We start from the raw sequence: 25,270 nt of genomic DNA, 5'->3' as shown, positions 1-25,270 counted from the left end.
CCAGTCAGGCAAGGCTTGCGATCACAACAGAGTCTTTCTTGCCATCTGAAAGAGATTCTCTTGTCTTGGTAGCCCCGGCCGTCAGACTCCGTGGGAGAGACGTCTGACGGTGATCCCAATGGTGAAGCTCGCTGCCATGGTCATAGCAACAAAGAAGCATATCTAGGCGTGCAACTCGGCACTTTTTGATGCTTGCTGAAACGCCTTGAAGAAGTGGCATATGTGCCAATTGTCAGACAGGTGACGGCTACTTTCAAAAGTAGTAGGATGGACGCATCACAGGTAGGGGCCTTTAGTCTCAAGGGAAAGTACTGCTATGCTGAAGGCTTGACACAGCGAGGCAGGTGAACGTGGACAACACCCCTGAAAGTGTAATACGATGTGCCGTCTCATAGCAAGTCTTTAGCGGCCGACAGTACATCCAGCCTACAAGCGATTGTCACTTGGAGCCTTTTGTCTATAGCATAGCCCTTCTACCAGCACCTATTCGACCAATAGCATTGGCCGTCGTCTCTGTGCGACAAATTGAACTCAGACCGTTGCAACGACCACCATCAACACCAACCATGAAGTACAGTGAGATCCCCGCCGAGCAGTTCAAATTCGAGACCAAGACCTGGGAACCAACGGGCAACCCCGTCGCGACTGTGATCTGGGTGCATGGCTTCCAGGAATACGCAGAACGCACAGCGCACGTCTATGAACAGCTTGCAGCCTCAGGCATCCAAGTCTTCGCCTTCAGCCAGCGCGGCTTTGGTCATTCAGCAACAAAGGAGACGGCAGGTATTACAGGTGGATGGCCACAGCAGTTGCGAGACATTGATTACTTTGTAAAGACGAAGAAGCAGGCTGGCGTGCCACTCTACTTGTGGGGACATTCCATGGGCGGTGCACTCACGCTCAAGTACTGTCTCGATGGCGAACACCGACACCTCTTGGCTGGCGCTATCTCTTCGGCGCCACTCATTGAGCAAGCACCGAGCGCAAAGCCCAATTTCTTGGTGTTGCAGGCAGGAAAGCTTGCCGCCAAGTTCCTTCCAGACAAGCAGATGAGCGTCGTCGTCGCGGTCAAGGATGTAAGAATGGAAAGCGACCCAGTATGCAAAGCTGACTCTAGTGTACCCGTGATCCAGAATTCATCGCTAAAGGTGAAGCAGATGAGTTGCTGAGGCCGTACGGCTCATTGCGTGGCGTCGGCGACATGCTCTCCGGCGGCGAAACACTCCTCCATGAAGCCAACACCAAGCGCTTCACGACGCCAATCTTGCTTGTTCACGGATCTGGCGATCTCGTTACATCTTGTCCCGCGACAGAGCGTTTCTACAAGGCTATCGCCAGTAGCGACAAGCAATTCATCGAGTATCCTGGTGCTTATCACGAGAGTGAGTCGACTTTCTCTTCTTGAGTGACCTGGCTAACAATAGTTCACAACGACATCCTACCAGACCGACAAAAGGTAGTGGATGACTGTAAAGCTTGGATACTTAAGCGCGCTTCTGCACAGAGTCAGGCTAAATTGTGATGCTTCTAGTTGAATGACTACAACGTAGCGATGCTTTTTAGATGCTGATGCGTACTGCTTCAAGCAACACGTTTGCAATGGACATTAAAGTCAAAATGGTCAAAGCCTTCCACTTCCACTTTAATCGAGTCACCAGCCATCAGCCGCGGCTCTGTCGCTTTCCGAGTGACAAGTACTTTCCTATTCCCCCATGCCGGTACAGAAGCGCTGTACGAGAGCTGTTCAGACGTTCGTGGCGGTTTCAGCACATATGCATGGAACGCACCTGCAAGCTCGCCATCCAGCCATTTCTGTTCCAGTAAGTGTGTCATGACATTTTGACCACTCAGGACACTCCGTCGCTTGATGGCAAGCATGGTACGTTCAAGATCTGGGAGGATGTCCTTCAAATCAAGCTCGAAGGGCGGCTTGGGGTATCTGGGTGATTTCATGGGTTTCTTGAAATCAGTCGCGGTGAAAAAATTGAGGAGCGCCCATTGACCACACAAATCAACGTATCGCCTGAGTGGCGATGTGATCGTCATGTAGGCTGGCAGGCCAACATAGTCCATACGTCTAGGTTGAAGCGAGTTTTGTGTTGGACGAAAGAGATTTTGATATTCCAGGAGATCCAGGAGCTTCAACACACCATTCTCGTCTCGCAAAGACAAAATGTGTTCTCGCTCCTCTGGCAGCATTGCAAATTCAGCTGCCCTGTACATGACTGGAATATTGTTCCGATTGCAAAAGACGGCTGTTGCGTGGTTTGCCAAAATGGCAGCTTCAGTGACGAGGCGAGTAGCTTTAGACATACCAACAGGGTGGTTGATATCACGACGCGCAAACATGTAGCGAATACCAGGTTTACCAGAGTAGAATGTTGGCCTCTTGATGGATGCTTCCAGGCCTGGCAGAACTGCTGGCTGCGTCTCCAGACGACGAAGCTGCTGTCCATTGTCTGGAAATTCAATCGCGCCCTGCGAGATACGGTATCTTAGGGAAGGTTGAAGATAATTGGACATTGCCTTCAATCGTTCAACGTCTTCGTCTGTCAGTTCAGATTGGGGAACACCAGATGTTGGGGACTGCGGGCTGTCCTCGTCTCGCCAATGACTACTCATAACCTTCATTTCGCCATAAATGGAAGGCTGACTGCCAAGCACTTTGTCCACAGCTCGGTACGACGTGCGAATGACATTGCGGATGATACTAGGCCGTACGAGTATTTCATCGATCTCTCCAGTGTCTTTGAGCTTGAAGGACGTTGTCATGCAGGGGGTGCCCCTTTTCCGTTTTGCAAGCGAGAAAAACCTCATTGTCAGTGCTGGCGGCAGCATGGGATAGGTATCGTAATCGAGGTATCGCGTTGCAGCACGCTCACGGGCAACGCAAGCAATTCCGTTGTCAGGTGAAAAGTACGCTGCCGGATTCGCAATATGGACGTGCATCCAGCCGTCATTATCAATGGAGATACCGTCGTCTAGTTCGTGTGCCGTCTCGCTATCAATTGTGTAGACCGGCATTTCGCCAAAATCATGGCGATAATCGGCCAGCATATCATACATTCGCAATTTAGCGAGCAAGACTTTGTCTGAATGACCCTCTGAGAAGATTTGGTCTTGGTGAGCTTGATGCTTATCTGCCGTGGCACTTGCTCCGTGACCAGGCAAGGCAAGAGATGGCGAACGATTCATGCTGATATCCCAAGGCGCCAATATACCCAGCTTTTTGAGCGTCTTGTGAATGACTGCGCGTGTGGCCGGCTCGTCTGGAAATAGACCGATGTCTTTGACAATAATTGCCGCTGCCGTAGTGTATATTTCGACCTCCGCAATATCTGGTCGCTCTAGCGTTGCTTGCAGTAGGAACCAAAGGTATGACCATGAGAGAGAATCCCACGCAAGTTCCGCTGGTGCTTCGACAGCAGTAAGGGGACCATCCGCCTTTGTAACTTGCTCGCCCCAAGCTGCGATTGCCTTGGCTTGTGCAATGAAATGGCGATATACTGGACCGCGTATTCTCGTGGCTGAGATTGTGAGAGTGATGCAAGCGACCTGTCTGGGATCGCGAGTACGGAAGATTGGCACACTGATACTGCGAATGATATCTGGCAAGAAGTGGATGCGGTCGCGCATCATGCAGGCATGGACGGCATGGATATGCACGGGTGTAATGTCGTCCGTTTCGAATGCGATACGAGCAGCTTGAGCACATGACACTGGCATGGCTTGCGAGCGAACAATCGATGGCAAAAGGTCGTACAAGCCGTTGAGGCGAACTGCATAATCTGTGCGCAATGCTTCAGATTGCAGGATGAATTCGTGAGCCTTCTTGGCAATCACATTCAATCTGGGATCGCCTTGCAGAAAGTATGTCTCATCAGTGATCCAAGAGAAGTGACTTGAGTCCACATAGCCCGGCACAACCATGAGATATCGCCTCGATTCGGTATAGTTGATGCAACCGCGCGAGTCAATTGTAACGTGGCGTACATTGACCTGCCCAGCTTCCGCCCTTGGTAGACGAATAACAACAGCCGTATACTTTTTGCCAGAATCAGGCCAATACTCAACAATGTCGCCGACGTTGACATCTTGTTGGCTTGACAAGCGTTCTATTGGTTCGTCAAAGGTAGCGTCTTGTTCAGCGTCATCAAGTGTTTCAGACACCTCTTCTCCATCGATGTACTCTTGATCTTGCTGACCTCTCTCCATTGGGGCGACTGCAGCATTCAGGAGATCATCCATGTGCATCGGCCCAAGGCCTCGTATTTGTTCTAACAAACGCTCTTGTCGGCCCCTTAAGTGTGCTGAACTGTCTTGTGCCGCATTAGCTTCGTCTTCAGCCTTTTCTGCACTCCGCAATACTTTGGCTTGAGCAGCGATGATGGAGCGGATGCTGTTTGTTTGAGACTTGGCTGGAGCCCTCGACACAGCAGCTAGTCGAGCAGCGCTTGCCTTGTAGAGCAACCGGGGGGAGCCATGAAAGGGACATATTGCCCTCATTCAGCAGTTGGAGTGTAGAAGATACTGAGCAAGTGCAATTAAGCCTTCTATAAGACAAGAAGAGTCAGCTAGTACGTGAAGTGTATGAATACTTTCTGCAGTGGCAACTTTTCAAATTCTGCCGTGAAAGTCTCTTCTACACGTGCCCAGTCACCTCGCGACGCGAACTTTCCACCCAAAATGCATTTCACGTCGCGACAAGACAAAAACACACCAAGCAAGCCGTTCCTCAACATCATGCCCGGCCGCCGGGTGCGTGGTAACGACAGCGGCGACGAAGAGTTTGAAATACATGTCGACGAGACACCTCCTGTATTGCTTCCTTGCAAGAAGAGTAGCATGTTGACAATAGACCAAACGCGTCCGTCGCAATAAATATGTTGGCGAGGAAGCTGCCGACAATCAAGAGGATGGGGACGACGTCGAAAGCGCCCCAGAGGAGACTGAGAATGAAGACGACGATGACGAAGATATTGATGCGGAAGAAGAAGTTATTCTTCCAACAACACAAAGCTCTCAACACTCGAAGATCGCTGAAGCAGGAACCATTGAAAGCATTGAGCTATTTGATTTTATGTGTCATGCGCACTTCAAGATTGAACTCGGTCCGAACCTGAACTTTGTCGTGGGCATGAACGGATCTGGCAAAAGTGCAGTATTGACAGCCATCACCGTCTGTCTCGGCGGTAAAGCTGCTGCAAGTGGACGAGGAACTAGTGTCAAGTCACTTGTTCGCGATGGTGCTTCTCAAGCGACCATCATCATTGTTATGCGCAATAAAGGCGAAGATGCTTTCTTGCCAAAACAATATGGCGATCGCATCATCGTCGAGAGAAAGTTCAAACTCGACGGCAGTGGCTCCTATGCCCTCAAGTCATCTGGCGGCACGCGATATGGCTCACGCAAAGAAGATTTAGATCAGCTTTGCGACCACTTTGGTTTGCAAATCGACAACCCTATGAACATCTTATCTCAGGATTTCGCTCGAGAGTTCCTTGCGCAGTCCACGCCGACAACGCTTTATGCGCTCTTCATGAAGGGTATCGACATGTCACAGCTTGAGGCAGACCACAACCTGCTCAACGAGCAAATTGCCACTACGACGACTATTTTGGAGACGCGCGAAGCAGGTGTTGCTGCCCTCAAGGAGCAGGTTGACGCAGCAGAAAAGATGTTTGCCACCACCGAGAGTGCCCGTAAAACAAATGAAGAACTTGATGCAATCAAGGATGAGATGGCATGGGCACAGGTCGTTGAAGCAGAAGAAGCACGAGATGCATACAACAGCGAAATTGCCGAGTATGAAGAGAAGCTCCGTCGTGCCGAAGAAAAGGTCGGCAAGGGCGAGATCAAGCTGGAGGAAATCCGCTCGCAGATGATTGCACTCCGAGCTCGTTGCAGCGAGATCGAAGGAGTTGAATTGCAGCCAATTAGAGATCGCAAGGCTGCCATACTCAAGGAAGTTAACGCTGGCAAGGAAGAATTGCTGCGCTTGGCTAGTGATAACCGCGACTTGATGGATCAAATCAAGCGAGCAAAGCGCGATGTCATTCAATGTCAAAAGGCCGTTGATGATGAACGCGAAGCACAAGCGACCAATGCTGCTGGCAGACGTGTACAGCATCTTGAAGAGCAGAAGAGGACGATTGAGACCAACCTCGCCAGCGTGCGAGCTCTAGGTGACTCAATCGCAGCTGAAGCTGAGGAGATTGCTCGCAACAGAGAGCGCAAGGAGCATGCTTTGGCCGATGCTAGCCGCCGCGCGGCGTCACTCAAGGAAGACACATTCAAGATGCAAGCGCACATCAACCAGCAAAAAGAGGCTCAGAAGGACGGCGTTCGTGCCTATCCCGACGGAATGCAAAAGCTTCTCGATGGCATTGAGCGTAATAAGTGGGTTCATAAACCCATTGGCCCCTTTGGAATGACAATGAAGCTCAAGTATCGCGAATGGGCCGACATCGTGGAGAACTATTTTGGCAGGAATCTCAATTCATTCTATGTGAAGACTTACAAGGACAAAATGCAGCTCCAGAACCTCATGCGAAGTGTGAATTGCTCATCGACCATTGTCTTCTCGACAGACGATAGCCCATTCCGAGTCGACGAGCCTGACCCAAAGTATTTGACAATTTTGCGAGCCATTGAATGGTCAAATGAGAGTGTCAAACGCCGGTTGCTCATTAGTCACAGCGTGGGTAATCAGTTACTCATCAAGGATCGTCGCGAGGCAGACGACTTGATGAACGGGCGAAGCAAACCCGCTCATGCGCACTGTGCGTATGCCATCTCGGCTGATAATCCACGAAAGGGTTTCCGTATCGGCGGCGGTGCTGCTGGTTCTTCTAGCAGTTCGCCAGTGGATCAATGGAATGGTCAATTTCGGCTGACGACATTGAGTTCCGCCATGATTGAACAAGAGAAGCAACGTTTGAAGCGCATGGAAGCTGAATTTATGGAGGCTGAAGATGTCTCCCGTACACTTCGTCGTGAGCTCAACGACTTGACCAAGCAACTTGCGGATTGCGAGTCACAGCGCAAAGGCAATGTTCGCAAGATTTCTCGTGCTGAAGCGGAATTGCGCAAGATTGCCGAGCAGCTCGATGAGGTCGATGTCCTGGATGATGGCAAGTTGAGTGGTCTGCTTGAAAACCTGGCAGTGAGTGAGCAGGCTCAAATAACGCTCGACAACTCCTATCAAGCTCTATCAGAGGAGAGGGCAGAGCTCGACAGAGCCCAGCTTGAACGGAAGCTTCTGCTCACTGCAGCGGACAAAGAACTCAAAGAGCTTGAGGGCAAGCTCGCTGGACTCACACCTCAGCTGGATGAATTGGCTGATCAAATGTCACAACTTGAGGCGCATACAGACCACTACAGGAATCAAGTTCCCAAGTATCGCAAATCTCTGGAGGATAGTCAGGCACGCCAAAAGGAGCAAGACATTGAGGTGCGGAATATCACGCGCATGGCGTCCCAAATGTGCGCTCGCGTGGAGGTTACCAAGTCTCGGGCACAGCTTAATCAGCTCTTGAATACCAAGACAAGAGTGTTGCAGCGATTGCAGAAGGACTTTGACGGACAAAGTGTCGCCGAGATTGCATCTGAGCTGGACCGTGCAAAGACGGCATACAAGAACGCCACATCCGATATTAAAGAATTGCAAGAGCTGGTTGATATGCTCACCGAATGCCTCGATCAGCGCATCACCGAGCGTGAGCGCTTCAGAAAGCAGATTTGCCTGCGTGTGCGTTACAATTTCCAGCAGCATCTCAGCAACAGATCTTACAAGGGCAGGATCAGGTTCGACCATAAAGCTCAGCAGCTCATCATGAAGGTCAGCCCGACCAAGGAGTCTGCAGAGGCTGCGGCTTTGCTTGCGAAAGGATCTGAGCTCAGTGCATCAAAAGGCAAGCGTGGCAGGAATGCTGCAGGTGGCAACAACAAGGGTCTGTCTGGTGGAGAGAAGTCATTCACAACCATTTGTCTCTTGCTCTCTATGTGGGATGCCATGAACTGTCCTATTCGCGCACTCGACGAGTTTGACGTCTTCATGGATGCAGTCAATCGAACTGTGGCACTGTCGATGATTACCAAGTCAACAAATGAAAGTGCCGATAAGCAATTCATCCTCATTACACCTCAAGATATGCAGGGAGTCAAGGAGGACAAATACACAAAGATCATGATGCTCCACGATCCTCGCACAATGCGCAATAGGCTAACAGCTTCAGCGTAATTCTTCCATTATATGTATCTTTTCAATGTTAAATTTCTTTCACTGGCTTCAGATGCCGTTTGTCGATATGGCTGGAGCCTCAAATTCAATGGGAACGTTGGCTGCAATCTCTTGTTTCAGTCGTTGATAGCCGCGACGAAAGTACATGTTGAGAGCTCCAATGAAGTGCACACCAATGGAACTTTCCTCAATGCGCTCGAGCAGTTCGGCTGCAGCGACTCTGGCAAGATGATCTGGATGCCAACAACCATGTGCCAGCCATTGCAAACCTCCTTGGCTCAACGGACAGAGTGACAACAACTCAGTCACTTGCAAGGGCGTACGTACCTCCTTTGCCAAAGTCGTGTATATTCGAGCAGACTCGTCCAATGTCAATTTGTCATGGCTCAAGACGCGCAGCTGTTCGATTTGGTACCAAAGATCCAGAGAGACAATCCGTGCGGTCGCTGCAATGGCTGCATCCGCTGAACGCGAAGCACGGAGTTGTTTGTGCCAGTATCTTGTGTTTTGTTCGCCAAATTTCAAGTAGCTTTCTGTACCTCTCCAGCCCTCGATACGGCTTGCATTACTCAAAAGGTCCCTTTGTTTTGACTGCTCATCTGGCCATACCCATCCAGTCCCAGCAAGTTCAAATTGATCAACCACTTCACGCGGTGGCAACAAATTTGAGTGGCCATACTTGTCAAGTTCATATGCAACAGCAGTTTTGACGAGGCGATGGGTCCAATCGCGAAACTTCATCCTCATAGTGTGCTCTGACGCGCGTTCTTGAATAGTCATTTCGATATCCGCCATGAATCCAGCATCGCTGTAGTCGCATAAATGAGACACACTCCGTACGCCGTCGGCTGCATTGACGCCATGGGCCAACGAAGTAAAATTGAACACAGAACTCGTTGGCGAAGGCTCGACGAAGCTATCCTGTAGCTCGCTTGATATAGTGATTGCTCCTGTATCCAGGTTGCAAAGAATATCCCACCACTCGGGATGGAGCTCAAAGACACTGTTTGTCACTCCAGCGATGAACCCAGGAACCTGAATCACTTCCTCAATCTTACTTAGATCGGTGTAAGGAAAGGCTCGTTCGGTGAAGCCACGAAGCAGGCCACATCCGCCAGACCCAAGAGCGCATGCAGCAAGTACATGCTGGGCGACGTCTCCTGATGGCCTGGCTAGTCCCAAGAAGACAATCCGCTTTTGAGTGAGCAGGGCATTCATGAGGACCATGACTGGATGCGTCGACGAGCCACTCGTAGTCAACTCAGGATGCAAAATCTGGAACGACGAATTGTTGGAAGCGTTCTTTGTAAAGATTTGAATCAGCTGGATGATGGAGAAGTCTCCGACCAGTTCTGGAAAAGTGGCGAGCGGAATCCGCACGGGCACTTTGACATTGAGATAGTCCACAAAGGTCGAAAAGTGCTGAGTGTCTCTGTGATAGCCCGGTACGCCTGGCGAAGCAGGCCCGCTGTTCTGGGTATTCCCTAGGAGCATTTGTGACATGCGATCAGAAACCGTTGAGATTGGCGATGAAATTGCCGATTGGTCAGAGTGCCGCTTGTCATCGGTAGACTCAGTGTGCTGGCTCAGGACAGCATCTTGATCGGAAGCGACCAAGATCAACTTTTCAAGCTCATTCAACTTTGGCATGGCCGATAGGTCCATGGCATTGACAGACTGGTAGAGGACTTCCAATGTTGAAAGCGTTGGATTTTTGTAATATTCATCCAGAGCTAGAAGGAGTACTGGCTTGTAGACATGCAGATAGGCGTGCCTTGTGACGATCGCCAGGGCTTTGACTTGCGCACCACGTTTGACACTCTTGTCGTGCTTTGTGTTTACAAGGCTGAGCACATACAAGAGGTTGTCCTCAGCTGAATCCTCCGTAGAAGACTCGGAATGCTCATTGATCTTCAGCAGTGGATCTCCTGCAATAGCATTACGTTGCAAGAAGAATATTGTCCAGTCTTCTGATCTGACGTGTGTCTGATCGGGCAGCATGAGCTCTGCCAGGACATTAGATTCGCGTGACAGTACTTCAGGGTATTGATGAGCGATAGTCGGGCCTCTGTCGATGTCAAATTCTGCGACCAGCAGGTATTCTACGTGTACTTGACCCATAGCAAGTTGGGAGCTGCAGCCAGGCCAATAGGAAACAGAAGATGATCCTAAGAGCAAGGTGGAAGTGCCACAGGCGCGTGCATATCAAATTCAAGAATCAGGCAGACCGGCTTCCCATACTTCTTTGTTTGTCAGCTTGACGTATGGAAGGTATGGCTTGCTTGTTGCCCTTCGCTGCGCAGGCCCAAGCTCCTGCAGCTGGAAGGACATGTGGTTATTGTCTGACTAACCCTGGCAATCCTGGCTGCAAGCGATAGATCCAGACTTCGAAACTACACAAGACTCGAGCTCGAGCAGCTGCGACATTCGAAGCAGAGAAGGTCGTCTGCTCCGTATGCCTGATAGCTCTTAATTATCTCTTGCGAATAACAGAAAGACTGCGTCTCTATCGGAGTCTGCCTCGCACAGCTCCCTCCCTTTAGCCAAGCTTCAGCACCTTCCTGTTGAGCCATGAGTGCTTTCGGACAGAGCTCCTTTGGTGCACCGTCAGCACCTGTCAATCCATTTGCAACCAACAAGCCATCAGCTTTTGGGCAACCTGCTCAAGCGCAATCTGCTTTTGGTCAACCAGCGTTCGGCGCACCGTCTGCATTCGGGCAGCAACCTGGTAGCTCTACAGCCTTTGGTCAACAATCTAGCGGATCATCCTCTGCTTCCGGGCCACAATCAGGTGGAGCATTCAGTAAGCCCGCGGCGCAAAGCGCATTTGGTGTCGCTAGCACACCCCAAAGCGCTTTTGCTAATACGGGTGCGCCGCAAAGTGCATTTGGGCAAAGCGCATTCGGAGCACCTGCGTCGGGCTTGAACCCATTCGCCTCAGCAGGTAATTCTGCATTCGATGCTTCAGCTGCTAAACCGGCCTTGAATCCTTTTGCAACGAGTGCCAATACAAGCGCGTTTGGACAATCAGCGTTCGGACAAACTTCAACGCCAAGAAGTGTATTTGGCCAATCCAGCTCACCACAAAGTGCCTTTGGTAAGGCGAGTACACCGCAAAGTGCTTTTGGCCAGACAAGTACACCCCAAAGCGCTTTCGGTCAGACCAACACGCCACAGAGCGCTTTCGGCCAAGCGAGTAATTCGCAAACCTCATTTGCACAGGCAAGCCGCACTGCTCCTACTCAAAGCGCATTCGGACAGACTAGTGCTGCAACAAGTGCCTTCGGTCCAACAAACGCGCCAACAAGTGCATTCGGCCAGACAAATGCCCCTCAAAGCGCTTTTGGGCAGTCAATAAACACCGGCAGTGCATTTGGTACACAGACTAGTGCATTTGGATCTGGATCTGGATCAGCGTTTGCTCCGAGTACTGCACCTTTTGGATCCCAAGCTGTCACTGGGCAAGCTCAGGCGCAGGGTGCATTTGGCACACAGTCAACCAAGTCAGCCCAATCTCAGCAACCACAGAGTGCCTTTGGGGCAGTCTCGCAACCCCAGAGCGCTTTCGGTGCGTCGACTGCATCACAAAGTGCATTTGGCCAAGCAAATCAGCCAACTTCAGCTTTCGGAGGCCGGCAGCAGTCTCAGGCTGCTTCGCCACAGTCCTTTGGAACATCAGCGTCAGCCTTCGGTAAGTCTACACAATCAGCTGCAACGACAGGACATGGGCCGCTCGCCATTCCAGAATTGACTGATGAACTCAAGAAATTGTTCAAAATACCATTCGAAGTTGGAAAGGTTCCTGAAGAGGCGCCGCCTCGCATACAAAAGGCAAGGAAGTATTGTGATGCATGCCGGGCGAATGGGCATGACTCGACATTCGGACTTTGTGGAAACTTACTTATGACTGCTTGAGTCAGACACAGCGATCAAGTCGCAGCGCAATTTTGTCTGGACAAATGGCATGACCAGTTGCACTACAAGTTCAAATGCTACTCCTATGCCGCTGCCCAAATTTCTGCCAGAGCTGCTAGCTGCACGGCCCAAGCAAGAGATTATTGAGCATCTCACTGGCGAGCAGCGTTCATTCACCAGCAAAGGCCGAGCTGCGCCTTATCTGATCAGTCGATGCAAAGCTTGTACACTAAATTTTACTGAAGCCGGCAGACTGGCTCAGCTGGTGATTGAGCACTGTTCAGATACGCAGCTGCTCCTGTGCGGTGTAATTGGCTCTACAGACGTTGTGCACTCACAAGGACTAAGCTTGGTGCTGCCTCACGAGAACTCGAGCTCGTCCAACTACAGCATCACGATCGATGCATGCTCTTCGGTCAAAGTGATCACGCCTGCAAAGTCGGGCCTCGTGTTGTACACATCGGCATCAGCTGGTATATCTATTGAAGACGGTAGCTCAGATCCATTCCATGTCGAGGCACCAGAAGGACAGAAGATGAGGACGTCGTGGGACAACGAGCATGGTTGGGTCACAAGACCGACGAATGAGTTTGGAGATGTATGAATGCGAAAGAGACAAGTTCCCGCAGTCTTACTGGGTTGAATCTATATTGTAGCCTGTAGTTTTAATGATGTTGAGCCGCTGCTGGCTTAGTAGAATAGTAGTACTCCGTAGTCGACATTGCCAGTCACGTGGACCGTGCAAACTCCAACGGACAAGAAGAGCAAAAGCGACACTTGCACAGCCAGGACGTACATCTGTCAAGACTCAAGAGACATCGAACGCGCACATCAAGGGCCCCATATCGAACACCACATCGACAAGTGTTTATCGACCATTGCGACAGGCAAACCATCACGAAAGGCCTTTCAGTGCTAGCCAAATCCACAAATACAACCACCAACCCATATTTTCAAAAATGGACAGCGTCAATCGGCAAATGCAACAGACATCTATCAGGTCCGTTCAAGCTGCGTATCTTCCATGATGCTAATCCGTCACAGCTCCTCCAACGATGACTGGAAGTCAAAATTGAACGTGCCCGCAAAGGACACGAGACCACAAACAGAGGATGTCACAGCGACAAAGGGTATGGAATTCGCGGATATGCACCTCAAGCGCGAACTGTTGATGGGCATTTTCGAGGCTGGCTTCGAACGGCCTTCTCCGATTCAAGAGGAGGCCATCCCGGTAGCTCTGACTGGTCGGGATATTCTAGCGCGAGCCAAGAACGGAACTGGAAAGACAGCAGCATTCTGCATCCCGTCACTTGAAAAGGTGGATGTCAAGCTTAACAAGATCCAAGCACTCTTGCTCACTCCGACACGAGAACTTGCGCTACAAACTGCCCAGGTGTGCAAGATACTGGGCAAACACATGGGTATCAATGTCATGGTGACCACTGGTGGTACTAGTCTGACACAGGATATTATGCGACTCAATGACCCCATCCACGTTGTTGTCGGTACACCAGGTCGTATATTGGATCTCGCAAACAAGGGCATCGCTAAGTTTGACCAATGTCCAACTTTTGTCATGGATGAGGCAGATAAACTATTGAGTCCCGAGTTCACGCCTGTGGTTGAGCAATTGCTTGCCCATTGCCCGAAGGATCGTCAAATTTCTCTATTCAGTGCGACATTCCCAATCACCGTCAAGGACTTTATGGACCGCAATCTCAACAAGCCCTTCGAGATCAATCTTATGGATGAATTGACCTTACGTGGTGTCACACAGTACTACGCATTTGTGGAGGAGAAGCAAAAGGTTCACTGCTTGAACACACTCTTCTCGAAACTGCAAATCAACCAGAGTATCATCTTCTGCAATTCAACAAACCGTGTAGAGCTGCTCGCCAAGAAGATTACTGAGCTCGGCTACTCCTGCTTCTACTCGCATGCCAAGATGCTCCAGGCTCACCGCAACCGTGTTTTCCACGACTTCAGGAATGGTGTTTCACGCAACCTCGTGTGCTCAGATTTGCTCACTCGTGGTATCGATATCCAAGCCGTCAACGTGGTCATCAACTTTGACTTCCCCAAGAACGCTGAAACCTATCTGCACCGAATCGGTCGATCGGGGCGCTTCGGTCACCTGGGTCTTGCCATCAATTTGGTGTCTTGGGAAGACCGCTTCAATTTGTACAAGATTGAGCAAGAACTTGGTACTGAAATACAGCCAATTCCCAACACTATTGACAAACAGCTCTATGTTGCACCTTCTGCCATCAACTCGGGAGAAGGTGCTCAAAAGCCAACCAAGCAGCAGCCTTTGCAGCATGGTGTGCCACAGACCGCTGAGCAAGCACAGCAGCAACAAGAGAGACGGCAGCAGCAGCAGCAGCAGCAGCAACAGCAGCAGCGTGGTGGTCAACAAGGCCAACAACAGCAGTTCGGACAAGGCCAGCAAGGGCAGGTCCATGGCCAACGCGGCGGCCAACGTAATGGCTATGCCCAGCAAGGCGGACAGCGCGGCGGACGAGGCGGAGGCCAAGGTCAAGGTCAAGCTCGACCCCAGTAACGCGCTTCATCTGCCATCTTGCTCTTGTTATTTCTACCATTTCAAAGTGTCTTGCACCTCCGACTCAATGCAAGCACAAGTTCCTCCATGTCTCTATCCCGCATCGTCTCCCTCTATCATGACAACGCTCAACTCACACAATCATCCCACCAATTCATCTATCCACCTGCTCCATCTGGGCAGTTCAGCAAAATTTTCTCAAATCAGCTCATCGAAGTGTCGACAGCTTGGTGAAGTCTTTTTGAGAACAATGAAGCTCTCCTCAATTTCAACAAATTACCACATTCATGCTCGCCAATCCCCTACATCATCCTCGCTTTTTGCTTTTCTTTTGATAGACGAGACGAAGACGCGACTGTCTAGTGCTCTCCTAGATCGGGCGCGTCCTCAATACTTTACGTATCAAGTCATCTCTCTTCAAAATGCGTGGCTTGTGAAAATGCTTATATCTCTCATGAACTACATGTCCCTCTCATATCAGGCTGTCCGCTTCAACATTCCAGTCACGCACTAGCGCTTGACTGATACGATCCACCGCATCTGCCCTGATGTACGTTAACATGTAAGGGTTTTCTGTCATTCCAGTCAAGTTACGGTGTACCGCCTCATCTGCTGTGACTTCCGTCACTGCCTCGTCGTTGTACTTGCGCCACTTGGCGTTGGCAAAATCATAGATGAAAATCCAATAGTGTCCGTGGTCGGCGGCACCGCGATGCATAAAGACAGAGGACAACCGGTAGGCATGCTGCCGATGTGACGTCGTAATAGGCTTATCCGCTGGAGCATCAGAAGAGAAGTCTAGAAGATCTTTTGGTGGTGCATCATGAATCTGCTGTTCATCAGCAGGCACATCGTCAAAGATGGACAAGGCCGCTGCTGAGAGGGTCATGATCTGAGCTTCGTTGGTTTCGAGCAGATCGTCCAATTCTTCCAGACTTGGTAGTGGCTCTGTCTCCGCCTCCGCCTCTTGCACGGATTCCAAGTGCTGCGTCTCTGGCACTTCGTCTGGCAATTCGCGAATGACTGACGCACTGTCACCTGCTTGAGCCAGCTCGTGTACAGAGCCGTGGCGACCCGACTCCGACCTGTGACCGGGCGCATCGACATCGAGTATACCACTGTTTTGCATGTGTGCATCGTCAATTCCATCATCAGATGCTACCTCTCGCGCTGAAGCAATCCAGTCGTGATCTGTATACGCTGATTGCACTGGTGCTGCTGCCTTTGCAACTTCAATCTTGGCAGCCTCATCTGCAGCCTTTCGCTTCTCTTTGATTGCCAATAGATTTGTGCGTTCTGTACGAAGATTGGAAAGCTCTCGCTTGCGCTCGGCGTATTGGACGCGCAGCGCTTGCAAGTCCGCGTCTTCCGTGTCCATATAGCGGTCGAGGTAGATTGTCTCGTCGAGCTTCAGATAGGTGTTCTTCTTAATGGCTTGCATGGTTGTCCTGTCAAAGTCTGCTCGCTGAATCTGAACTTGAAACAATGTCGGCGCCTCGGCGATAAGAGAAGTGAGGTACACTTGCTTGTTATCGAGCTCCACAGGACGGGCATCAAAGACCGCATCAAGAGCATCGTACAGAGACTGCCCGTCGTGCTCCAAGTTGACAATGGTGTTACTAAAGCGTTCTTCTTTTGGCTCGTTGCCAGCAATACTGATTCGTTGTCGCGTCACACCAAAGAACAAGTCCTTCACGAGATCCATTTGTTCTCCGTCAACGGGATGGTGACCTCTCGACGGTTTCAAAGCTGCGGACAACTGGAACAGGACGTTGTCGATGCATTCAGCAACGTCCTGCTGTTTGCCCCAATCACTCGAATTGGACCATAGCAAGGAGGACTTTGTTCTCTTTGGAATGCGTGGAGGCACGATCGGTAGTGGATCAGCCTTGCTGGACAATTTCGCCTCGTCTGTTCCAATATCTTCCCAAACGTCTTGATATGCAGGAGGTAGACCGTGATCGTCCACCAAAGGAATACCTGCATCAAGTGTACCCATATCTAACAATGAAGGCGGGTGGTCTGACACTAATGTGCTGGCCGATTGATCAATGATGTCCTCTTCGGTATCCATAGGCTCGGTTGAATTGGCCCGCGGACGTGCAGCGGCTGGTAAATCGCCTTCTGAGGGCGGTGTGATGAGCTTGCGTTTCGGGGAGCGCGCAGACAAGGTCGGACTTGATATTTCTAAGTCTTCACCCATCACTGTGTCGGAGAACGAGGGATCGATAGGGATAGAAGGTGAGGGAGACTTGAAGAGCACCATCTGGTTGCTGTCCGTCACGGGCAAATTTATGCCGGTGCCTTTGACAAGGCGAGTCGGACTGACTCCTTCCAATACATCGTCTTCAGCTGCCTTGACTTCATCACGTGAGCTAACGAGAGCGAGAAAGCAAACTGCTTTTGAAGGCTTTAAGCTGGCTTCCTTGCAGGTGATGAGACCAAGAAAGAGTGTTCGTAATTCTCGCATGAAGCGAAGAGCACGTTCAACTTCTTCTCTTGTTACGCGACGTCCTCCCACTTTCTTCTGCGCGAGAACTGCATCCGTGAGCTCTTGTTCAGCAAAATCTTCCATGCGCAATACAGCCTCTCGCAGTGGTTTGATTGTGAAGTAATACTGCAGCAGGGAATTGAGGTAGCATGTGTTGCCGATATTCTCCATGCCTACAGGACGATCAAGAGAGGCTTCTGGCGCCTGATAAGCCTCGACTGTTGTCTTGTCACCAGAGAGAAATCCTCGGATCGTCGCAGATCTTCTCACATCTCCAATCACCTCAAGAGCTTTGCGAAGCGCAGCCGCAGAGTCAGGGTCGTCAAGCTGGCGAATCTCAAACAAAGCTAGCAACATATCATCGTCCACAGACTTATCATCGACGCCAAGGCGGCTGTAAGCGAGGTCTGGGTCTAGGACTTCAAGCTCAGAATCCTCAATCGCTTTGTTGACGTTTGCAGCTTCTGGCAAAGTGAACCTAACACTCGGTAGTGGGACGTCTTCACCAAGATCAAGGAAGCGCCGAAGTCGCGTACTTTGACGCTCGTCTGCAATGGTCGAAAGTGCTGACCTCGCCAATTGCTCATTGGTGTCTTTCCGATCATTGTAAAGGAACATGAGCATCTCTTCGTCCGTCTCTGCCTCAGCTCCTAGGTATTGTAGAGCAGACGTGATGTCTGCGAAATCCTTCTGAGGCGCATTGAGATACTTGCGTATGACTGAAGAGTCCCGCTCTTCGGCAATGATAGCAAGGGCGTCGCGAACGCGGCGCGTCATCGATTCATTTTCATCGTCGAGCATGTAAGATGCAGCAATGTTAATCAGCGTCTCATCGTCATCTGAAGCGATGGATTGTAAGCACGCATATGATCTGGCCAAGTCTTGCCTGGTGTAGACTCCCATCGACCGTTGCTGGGTCATCTCCATCTGAAGAGCTTCGCTTTTGCGCTGTGTTGCGATAGCCTCGAGTGCACTTAGGTACCAGGAGCGGTTGCGTTGATCGGCACAAGTTTGCAACTCGTAAAAATCAAGAATGGCCGAGTCGTGAAACGCTGCTGTAATGCCAAGTTTGGCATACGCTAGCTCTTCTGGAGAGTTCGTATCGTGCATCCAAGGGACAGCCTCCTTTGTATAGAAGCGTTCTTCGGCCTCCATGAGGATAAGCCAGCGTGCTTCAGCGCGTTCATGCGAAACATTCCATGTGCTGTGCGTGAAGGGATCCCGTGGCGAAGCTACTTTGGCTGACATTGCCAAGGTCTGCATTTCTAAGCGCAGACGACGCAGGAAATCACGAATGCCGGGCTGTCTTGGGTCAGGTGGAAAGTAAAGCCATTCAATCGCTTCATCTTCATTTGCATCGTCCATCTCGTGCACGATCTCGCTTTCGTCTACATAAGACTTGCCATCCCAATCAGCGGGCCTGAGGCTGAATCTCAGCGCCTTCATGAGCGCCAAAATCTCTGGCTCGCGTCCGACACGCTTCATGAAGTGACTTCCAGGTTTCACAGAAATCTCCCGAGGTTTCGGTAAGGCTGGCGATGACTGGAACCCAGCTGTATGCCTGAGAAAGTATTCAAGTGCCATGAGTGTAGAGAATCTTGATGGGGTGTCGGCGGATGGAGGCCCTGAGGCAAAAGTTGCTAGAGGCCGGATGGCGAGCACATCGTCGATGATTGCTTGGCTCAGCTCAGACTTGCGCAATTGAATCAGAAGTTGAGCACGACACTGACCACGAGAGCAACGATATGCCAGTTTCTCATACCTGCCATACGAGTCAGTCGCTAGTACTGTCTCCCCGTCGTCAAGCTGGAAGTGGTGTAGCTTGCCATGTACTTTACAGCTTTCTGATCGCTCGGCATTGTCAGGGTACTCGAGCAGCATGCTCGCATGCATTCGCGTCCGCCAGCAACATGCACTGAGCGGCTTACCCTCTTCCCACTTGCCATCAGCTGGGAGATCAGCTATCCATTCATGGCGCGGGCCTTGATGACCTGGACCAAGTAGCGTTTCGGGAAAGCTGGGAAGGATGAGACCGCCAATCTCATGCACCGACAAGTCCTGCAACAGTCGAGGCGCGCTCTATGGTCAGGTTAACAAGTCTGCATGGCGGCGCACGAAGTTACATACCTTGCCAGGCCGATATTGATTCCCAGACGACGCAACTGGGTCATTGTACCATTGCATCGAATGCGACGCCAGTCTGATCTGACAAGATGAGCTGCCGACCGATCGTCAGCTCCTGGCGTACTTGTGTACTTGGATGTGTCGAGGTCGCGGTCCGTGTGCGTGAGAAATAGTCGCAACCAAACAAAATTATTGGCGACAAGCAGCAGAGAACTAGAACCAGGTCCTGGACGTCTTGACTCTTGAGCCCACCTCTGAGAAAACGCTTCATCAACCATGCCACGAGTCCTGTCGCTGAAGAAGATCAAGGGGAAGAAGGAACAAGCTCATCCTAATTCGCGCAAGGCCAACCAGATTCAACGTGCTGCTCTTCGCGATGAGCGCATCAGCGCAGCCACGACCCAACGCGGTAAAGAGCACATGAAATTTGTCAATCGAATTGGATTTTTCAAGATTGCAGCCATGTCGAGTGATAGTCCGACCATCGATGATGCTCAGGCGAGAGTGCTTGTGCAGACTTATATCGATCGCAACAAGGGAGAGCAGGAAGATCTGGCTGCCGCACGCCGACCCGGACGACCAAGATCCTCTAGAGAAGATCAGCTGCAAATGCTCTATGATGTGGAGATGAGTGAATTCAAATCTGGCTTCAAGATTCCCGACATGAAGGATGATGGCAATGTAGCCACGCTCAAGGAGTGGCCAGGTGATTACGGTGGCCTGCAAAAGATTAGCATGGTGCTCTTGCAAATGGATCCAACAGCCGCTGTGCGACGTGCCGACGGTGCGATGGCGTCCAGATGATGATGCTCAGGATGCGATGGCCCCATCTGAATGTCCAGCCCCCGCAATCTGACGACGACGAAGAGCTCTTCCTAATGCTCCCATACCATCAAAAACCTCCCAGAGACCAAGCAGGGATGGGTGAACTCGACGGACAGAATGTACTCATCACTGGCGGAGGTACAGGTATTGGCTACATGATGGCCCAGCAATACTTCAAGGAAGGTGCTCATGTCATCATCTCTGGTCGCCGTTTACCAGTCTTGGAGAAAGCCCAATCCACATTGACCGCTGACGGCTCAGGCACAGGCACAGGCACAGGCAAAGTCTCGACTCTTCAGGGCGATGTCTCGACGAAGGAGGGCCTCGAGAAATTGGTGGCCGACTACACGACAACGATTGGCAGTACCCTAGACCACCTTGTCTGCAATGCCGGTATCCTCAAGATCGACCCCCGTTATCGAGATGATTTGAGCGTGGATGAACTGGTCAAACAGCTGACAACAACCTCATTCGAAGACTGGCAATCTAGTTATGCATGCAACACTATCGCTCCATACGTCTTGGCTGGCCTGTTCTTGCCTGCTCTGCATGCTAGCAAGACTGGTGGCAATATCATCATGACGAGTAGCATTGCAGGTGTACATTGGAGTGCCAAGAGCAGTAACGCTTCTTACGGAGCCTCCAAGGCGGCGCTCAACCACCTCGTCAAGATACTCGCCAACAAGCTCAGTCCGCTCTATGTGCGGGTCAATGCCATTGCGCCGGGTCTATTTCCGTCCGAGATTGTCGCTGCCGGAGACGCAGGTGTGAGCGACATGGTCAAGCAGATGGAAAGTAAAGTGCCTGCAAAGAGAATGGGCAACGCGATGGAGATGGGCAAGGCGGCTCTGTTCCTGTCTACCTGTACTTACATGCATGGCCATGTCCTTGTTATTGATGGCGGAAGATCTCTCCGAGCAGGAGGAGAGTAGATTGAAGTGTGAAGCCCATAGTGCCATCTGAAATTTACCGCACTCTGCGTGTGTGTGCTTGTAGACGTCATCTAAAGCCGTAGCCATCCAAAGAATCGCCTAGTCTATCGCTGATGAGGGTCCCCTATGGACCTATGAGAACAGATGCTGTCATTCAAATACCAGCTTCCATCTCTTCTGTCCAGCAAGCTGCTGAAGTCCTTGCCAATTTTCTGACAAGACATGCTCCGACTGGACACAGTAATGGTAGAGGAACGATGCTCTTGACAGGTGCTGGCATCTCAACGCCGTCAGGCATCCCTGACTATCGCGGGGCAGGTGGCACTTATATAGTCAACAAGACGTATCGGCCCATCTTCTTCAATGAATTTCGTGAGCGGCACAAGTTCAGGCAGCGATATTGGGCTCGTTCATTTTTGGGGTACCCTCCCGTTGCTCGAGCGAGGCCGAATGCCATTCACAGCGCATGTGCAGACTTGCTCAAGAAAGACTATGTGAATGCATTCGTTACACAGAATGTCGATGGTTTGCATACGTACAGTCATCCAGAGTTGACAGGCCGGACCACAGAGATTCATGGCAGTCTACACAGAGTAGTCTGTTTGACCTGTCATACAATCACACACCGTCAAGAAGTTCAAGATGATATGGCGAGACTCAATCCTGCATGGGCGCAGCTAGCTGCCACATTGCCAGTACGGCGGACTGATTCAGGAGCACAAGAGCTCAAAACAAATCCAGACGGCGACGTTGACCTGCCAGCTTCTTCAGGTGTAACCTATGAAACGTTCAGGTATCCCGTGTGCAAAACCTGTTTGGCCAAGGGGCATGCAACAGCTGATGCAGAGGGTGCGTTAGCTGCAGAGAGCAAAGCAGGCGTTCTCAAGCCATCTGTCGTCTTCTTTGGAGAATCAGTTCCAGTAGCAAATAGGGAGGCTGCTGATACAGCACAGGAGAGTGCTAACTCTATGCTCTGCGTGGGTACCTCCCTGGCGGTGTACTCTAGCTTCAGATTCATCAAAGCTTGTCGGCAGCAAGGCAAGCCAGTGGCGATTCTCAATCAAGGGCATGTACGCGATGAGGAAAAATGGATCAGCGAAGCCAAAGGCGACATACGAATCAACATGGATGCGATAGAAGTGCTTCCATTGGCACTAAATTTAATAGAGTCTTAGACTCATGGATGGACGCCACTCCATACTCGAACCAGGGGTCCCCACCTTCAGAATTTCAGGCCCTTGGAGGCCAAAATATTGCGCGCCTGCCACAATTGAAAGCCGACAAATTCACTGACCTCGCTGATACTGCCACCCACCATGCGCAAGTCGTTCAGTCTGCGCTTGAGAAAAGCATGGGTGTCAACGCAATCTGGAGACGAGTCTTGTGCCATGAATATCTCGGTGGTCGCATAGACTGTTGATAAGCTTGCACGTTTGGTGTACCAATTCATATTCGCAGACTTGGTGGCTTCTTCTTGAGTGCTTGCGAGATGCCAAATCTCATCAGACAAATCGTGCAATTGAGAGAGGCTAGCCGGTATATTGCTTGGTATGGCCATTACAGCAAGCATTTCTTGCAGCTGCGAGCGAACGGGCAGGTTGCCAGCAAGGCGAAGCTTGACCAGCGCTTCAATTCTCGGGCCGGTCCCTTTGATCTCTTTATCTACTTGCACCCCACTGAACGCATCTTTGAGCTTCAGACGTTCTTGGGTCTGGAAGTATCGCACAAGGTCATAGGCGCCAGCAGGAAACAGATTGCGTGTAATGTCGAGATGGCCAGTGTCAAGTGCACCTTGCGAAATGGCAGCAAGTGAAAAGCCATGCTCAGGCACATGCTTCATTGCAGCTTGCAGGATAGTCTGCTCCGTTGGATTGTAAAGCTCTTCAGAAGGATGCTCATCTGTATGGAAGAAGTTGATCCTAGCTGAGTTTCGCAATGAGTAAGCTGTCAACCCTTTCTTGGGCGCGGCAAATAGAGGTCGTGCATTGAGAGAGCATGTGCAAATAGAACTGAACTTGTATGCGAGAGTCATAGAATAATGATCGAATAGCAAGCTCAACGGCAATGTTCAGGTCAGTTGTAGCAGTTGATGGCCATGAGAGTCGCCGCCTTGCAGTTTTACCAGTAAGTTGGTAACCAGTGTAGGAGCCCAAGCACGTGTTTAGTCTCTTTTCAACGACACAGCGCCGCAAGAGTCACTTGACGACTCGTCTTGGACACCGTACAACTAGACGCAGCTAAGGATAGGAAGAAGATTACGCATTGATGTCAGGTGGGTAGAACTCCTGTGTTCTCTGGATAGTCTGGATGAGAGAGGGGACGAGAAGGCGCTTGCTGTTGCGGGAAGTCTTTGGAACCGATCGAACGGATGAACTGGGTGAGCTTGGATTGGTGGGCTATTTTGCAGCATCTCTCTAGGCTCAGCTCGGGGAAGGAGACACACATACTGTCTTTATGAATGACGAAGGCTGATGCACATGGTTTCAAATAGATATTGGAAGCAGGTCACCTGAACATAACAGGCGTATGCTCGACCAGGATATCCTCCCGGACCGCCGACGATCTCGCAGTAGGTCGCCAACTCACCGTCGTCGCTCCTACTCACGATCGCGTTCCGCCAGTCCTGACCGACGCAACAGGCGGAGGTCACGTAGTCCTGCCGGTCGCGGTCGTGGCCATGGCGGCAGCGGAGGTGGTCGCCCTCGTTCCGGCGCTGCCACAGGATCTCGTGCAGTTGGTCGCAAGGTGTATGTTGGCAATTTGCCCTATGATATCCGCTGGGGCCAGCTCAAGGATTTCATGCGCTCAGGTAAGGCGTCTGCAAGTCATTCCTCAATTTTACTGACACACTGTAGCTGGGGAGGTGATTCATGCTGATGTGCTTACTGGTCGTGATGGACGATCCAAAGGATGCGGTGTTGTTGAGTTCGCCACTGTGAGCGAAGCACAGCGTGCCATGGACGAATTGAACGAGTCCAACCTCGGTGGTCGCAACGTCTTCATCCGCGAGGTACGCTTCCTATTCTTACACAACTGAATGCTAACAATAGGACCGTGAGCCCGACAAGGGAGACCGTGGTGGTGACCGAGGCGGCCGTGGTGACCGTCGCGGAGGCCGAGACTTTGAGCCTCGTCCAAGTCGATCTACCTATGTGCCTCAAATTACACAAACAACCTCTCCTCAATTGTTCATCATGAACCTACCATACAGCGTTGGCTGGCAAGATCTCAAGGACCTCTTCCGCAATGCTGGCAAGGTTGTCCAAGCAGACGTCGGACAGCTCCCTGATGGCCGTTCAAAGGGCTCTGGCACCATCTTGTTTGAGACTGTGGCCGAAGCACAACGTGCCATCACCCAATTCCAAGGATACAACTGGCAAGGTCGTGTGATTGAGCTCAAGGAGGACAAATTCGCTTCCCGAGACAATGGCAATCGTCGCGGCAGTGGGTCGTATGAGCGTCCTCGAGGCAATAGCATCTCTGGGGGTCATTCTAGCGGCGCTGGCTTTGACGGTGGTTACGCACAGCCTGCTGCTGTAGCACAGCCCATGGAGCCAAACCCCTTCACGGACAATGCTTGGGGCAACGGTGATCCGTCCGACACGATTTTCGTCAAGAATTTGCCATGGTCGACCTCGGACGAGGACCTTGTGGAGCTGTTTGTTACCATTGGCCCTGTTGCGCGTGCTGAGATCTGCTACGAAGCCAATGGACGTTCCAAGGGTATGGGCGTGGTACAATTCGATGAACAGGAGCACGCAGAGGTGTCCATCCAGCGTTTCACGGGCTACCAGTATGGTGGCAGACCACTCAATTTGTCTTACGTCCGATACGAGTCAAACGTTCCTACAGGTCCCGCTGCAGGCGCAGATGGCGCAGTCCAGCAGTATGGAGACGTGGCAGCACCAGTTCCTTCAGCAGACGTGGTCATGGACCTCTGAGCTTTCTGTTGCACTCAAAAGTAGGTACTTGTAAGAATTCGTCTTTGATTTTGCCCCGCCAGCAGCTCAGCTGTCTTAATTCTGGAGCCTCATCGGCCTATCTCACTCTGGACTGCCCCTGTATCTGTAGCCTGTAGCTCCCAGCTCGTGACGTTGGTCGACTGCGGCTCTTCGCTTATTTTAGGTTCGACGGTAGCACCGCGCGCTTCATCTGCTATCCACAAACCTCATATCTGTCGG

The 25,270-nt window shown here is 51.2% G+C and overlaps 11 protein-coding genes across 11 annotated transcripts; 7 read left to right on the top strand and 4 right to left on the bottom strand.

Annotated features, from left to right (window-relative positions):
• Nucleotides 1-566: 566 nt before the first annotated feature.
• Nucleotides 567-1,405, top strand: BCR37DRAFT_349698 (Alpha/Beta hydrolase protein; the record flags this gene model as incomplete). Its single annotated transcript, XM_040867944.1, has 2 exons — nucleotides 567-1,076; nucleotides 1,118-1,405. The coding sequence occupies 2 exons, from the start codon at nucleotides 567-569 to the stop codon at nucleotides 1,403-1,405; spliced, it is 798 nt and encodes a 265-aa protein (XP_040723879.1).
• Nucleotides 1,406-1,581: 176 nt separating this feature from the next.
• BCR37DRAFT_399902 (uncharacterized protein) lies at nucleotides 1,582-4,254 on the bottom strand (the record flags this gene model as incomplete). Its single annotated transcript, XM_040871789.1, has 1 exon — nucleotides 1,582-4,254. The coding sequence occupies one exon, from the start codon at nucleotides 4,252-4,254 to the stop codon at nucleotides 1,582-1,584; it is 2,673 nt and encodes an 890-aa protein (XP_040723878.1).
• Nucleotides 4,255-4,743: 489 nt separating this feature from the next.
• Nucleotides 4,744-8,242, top strand: BCR37DRAFT_394229 (P-loop containing nucleoside triphosphate hydrolase protein; the record flags this gene model as incomplete). The annotated part of the gene is made up of 2 exons (XM_040871432.1): nucleotides 4,744-4,818; nucleotides 4,859-8,242. 2 exons carry the CDS (start codon nucleotides 4,744-4,746, stop codon nucleotides 8,240-8,242), a joined length of 3,459 nt encoding a protein of 1,152 aa, XP_040723877.1.
• BCR37DRAFT_381693 (docking domain of Afi1 for Arf3 in vesicle trafficking-domain-containing protein) lies at nucleotides 8,235-10,574 on the bottom strand. Its single transcript, XM_040869744.1, has one exon. The coding sequence runs from the start codon at nucleotides 10,361-10,363 to the stop codon at nucleotides 8,291-8,293; it is 2,073 nt and encodes a 690-aa protein (XP_040723876.1). The 5' UTR covers nucleotides 10,364-10,574; the 3' UTR covers nucleotides 8,235-8,290.
• Nucleotides 10,575-13,116: 2,542 nt separating this feature from the next.
• On the top strand, nucleotides 13,117-14,717 carry BCR37DRAFT_388509 (P-loop containing nucleoside triphosphate hydrolase protein; the record flags this gene model as incomplete). Its single annotated transcript, XM_040870634.1, has 2 exons — nucleotides 13,117-13,157; nucleotides 13,202-14,717. The coding sequence occupies 2 exons, from the start codon at nucleotides 13,117-13,119 to the stop codon at nucleotides 14,715-14,717; spliced, it is 1,557 nt and encodes a 518-aa protein (XP_040723875.1).
• A 472-nt stretch (nucleotides 14,718-15,189) lies between these two features.
• Nucleotides 15,190-19,392, bottom strand: BCR37DRAFT_388508 (uncharacterized protein; the record flags this gene model as incomplete). The annotated part of the gene is made up of 2 exons (XM_040870633.1): nucleotides 15,190-19,287; nucleotides 19,336-19,392. 2 exons carry the CDS (start codon nucleotides 19,390-19,392, stop codon nucleotides 15,190-15,192), a joined length of 4,155 nt encoding a protein of 1,384 aa, XP_040723874.1.
• A 216-nt stretch (nucleotides 19,393-19,608) lies between these two features.
• BCR37DRAFT_394224 (translation machinery-associated protein 16) lies at nucleotides 19,609-20,136 on the top strand (the record flags this gene model as incomplete). Its single annotated transcript, XM_040871431.1, has 1 exon — nucleotides 19,609-20,136. One exon carries the CDS (start codon nucleotides 19,609-19,611, stop codon nucleotides 20,134-20,136), a length of 528 nt encoding a protein of 175 aa, XP_040723873.1.
• Nucleotides 20,137-20,252: 116 nt separating this feature from the next.
• Nucleotides 20,253-21,089, top strand: BCR37DRAFT_394223 (uncharacterized protein; the record flags this gene model as incomplete). The annotated part of the gene is made up of 1 exon (XM_040871430.1): nucleotides 20,253-21,089. The coding sequence occupies one exon, from the start codon at nucleotides 20,253-20,255 to the stop codon at nucleotides 21,087-21,089; it is 837 nt and encodes a 278-aa protein (XP_040723872.1).
• A 134-nt stretch (nucleotides 21,090-21,223) lies between these two features.
• BCR37DRAFT_349759 (DHS-like NAD/FAD-binding domain-containing protein) lies at nucleotides 21,224-22,264 on the top strand (the record flags this gene model as incomplete). Its single annotated transcript, XM_040867952.1, has 2 exons — nucleotides 21,224-21,902; nucleotides 21,963-22,264. 2 exons carry the CDS (start codon nucleotides 21,224-21,226, stop codon nucleotides 22,262-22,264), a joined length of 981 nt encoding a protein of 326 aa, XP_040723871.1.
• A 4-nt stretch (nucleotides 22,265-22,268) lies between these two features.
• BCR37DRAFT_95859 (COQ9-domain-containing protein) lies at nucleotides 22,269-23,225 on the bottom strand. Its single transcript, XM_040872542.1, has one exon. The coding sequence runs from the start codon at nucleotides 23,119-23,121 to the stop codon at nucleotides 22,312-22,314; it is 810 nt and encodes a 269-aa protein (XP_040723870.1). The 5' UTR covers nucleotides 23,122-23,225; the 3' UTR covers nucleotides 22,269-22,311.
• A 606-nt stretch (nucleotides 23,226-23,831) lies between these two features.
• On the top strand, nucleotides 23,832-24,913 carry BCR37DRAFT_340341 (uncharacterized protein; the record flags this gene model as incomplete). The annotated part of the gene is made up of 3 exons (XM_040867357.1): nucleotides 23,832-23,898; nucleotides 23,945-24,099; nucleotides 24,140-24,913. Coding segments are annotated over 3 exons (996 nt in total), but the record flags the coding sequence as incomplete, so codon positions are not given.
• Between the last annotated feature and the right edge of the window lie 357 nt (nucleotides 24,914-25,270).

Source organism: Protomyces lactucae-debilis, assembly GCF_002105105.1.
Source record: "Protomyces lactucae-debilis strain 12-1054 chromosome Unknown BCR37scaffold_15, whole genome shotgun sequence".
In the NCBI taxonomy this organism is placed as follows: domain Eukaryota; kingdom Fungi; phylum Ascomycota; class Taphrinomycetes; order Taphrinales; family Protomycetaceae; genus Protomyces; species Protomyces lactucae-debilis.
Note: the sequence above shows the minus strand (reverse complement) of the source record. Positions and strands in the feature narration are given on the sequence as shown.

Bases quoted from the DNA above. Each gene is read 5' to 3' on its own strand.
- BCR37DRAFT_95859 (XM_040872542.1), bottom strand. From the start codon at position 23,121: ATGACTCTCGCATACAAGTTCAGTTCTATTTGCACATGCTCTCTCAAT.
- BCR37DRAFT_381693 (XM_040869744.1), bottom strand. From the start codon at position 10,363: ATGGGTCAAGTACACGTAGAATACCTGCTGGTCGCAGAATTTGACATC.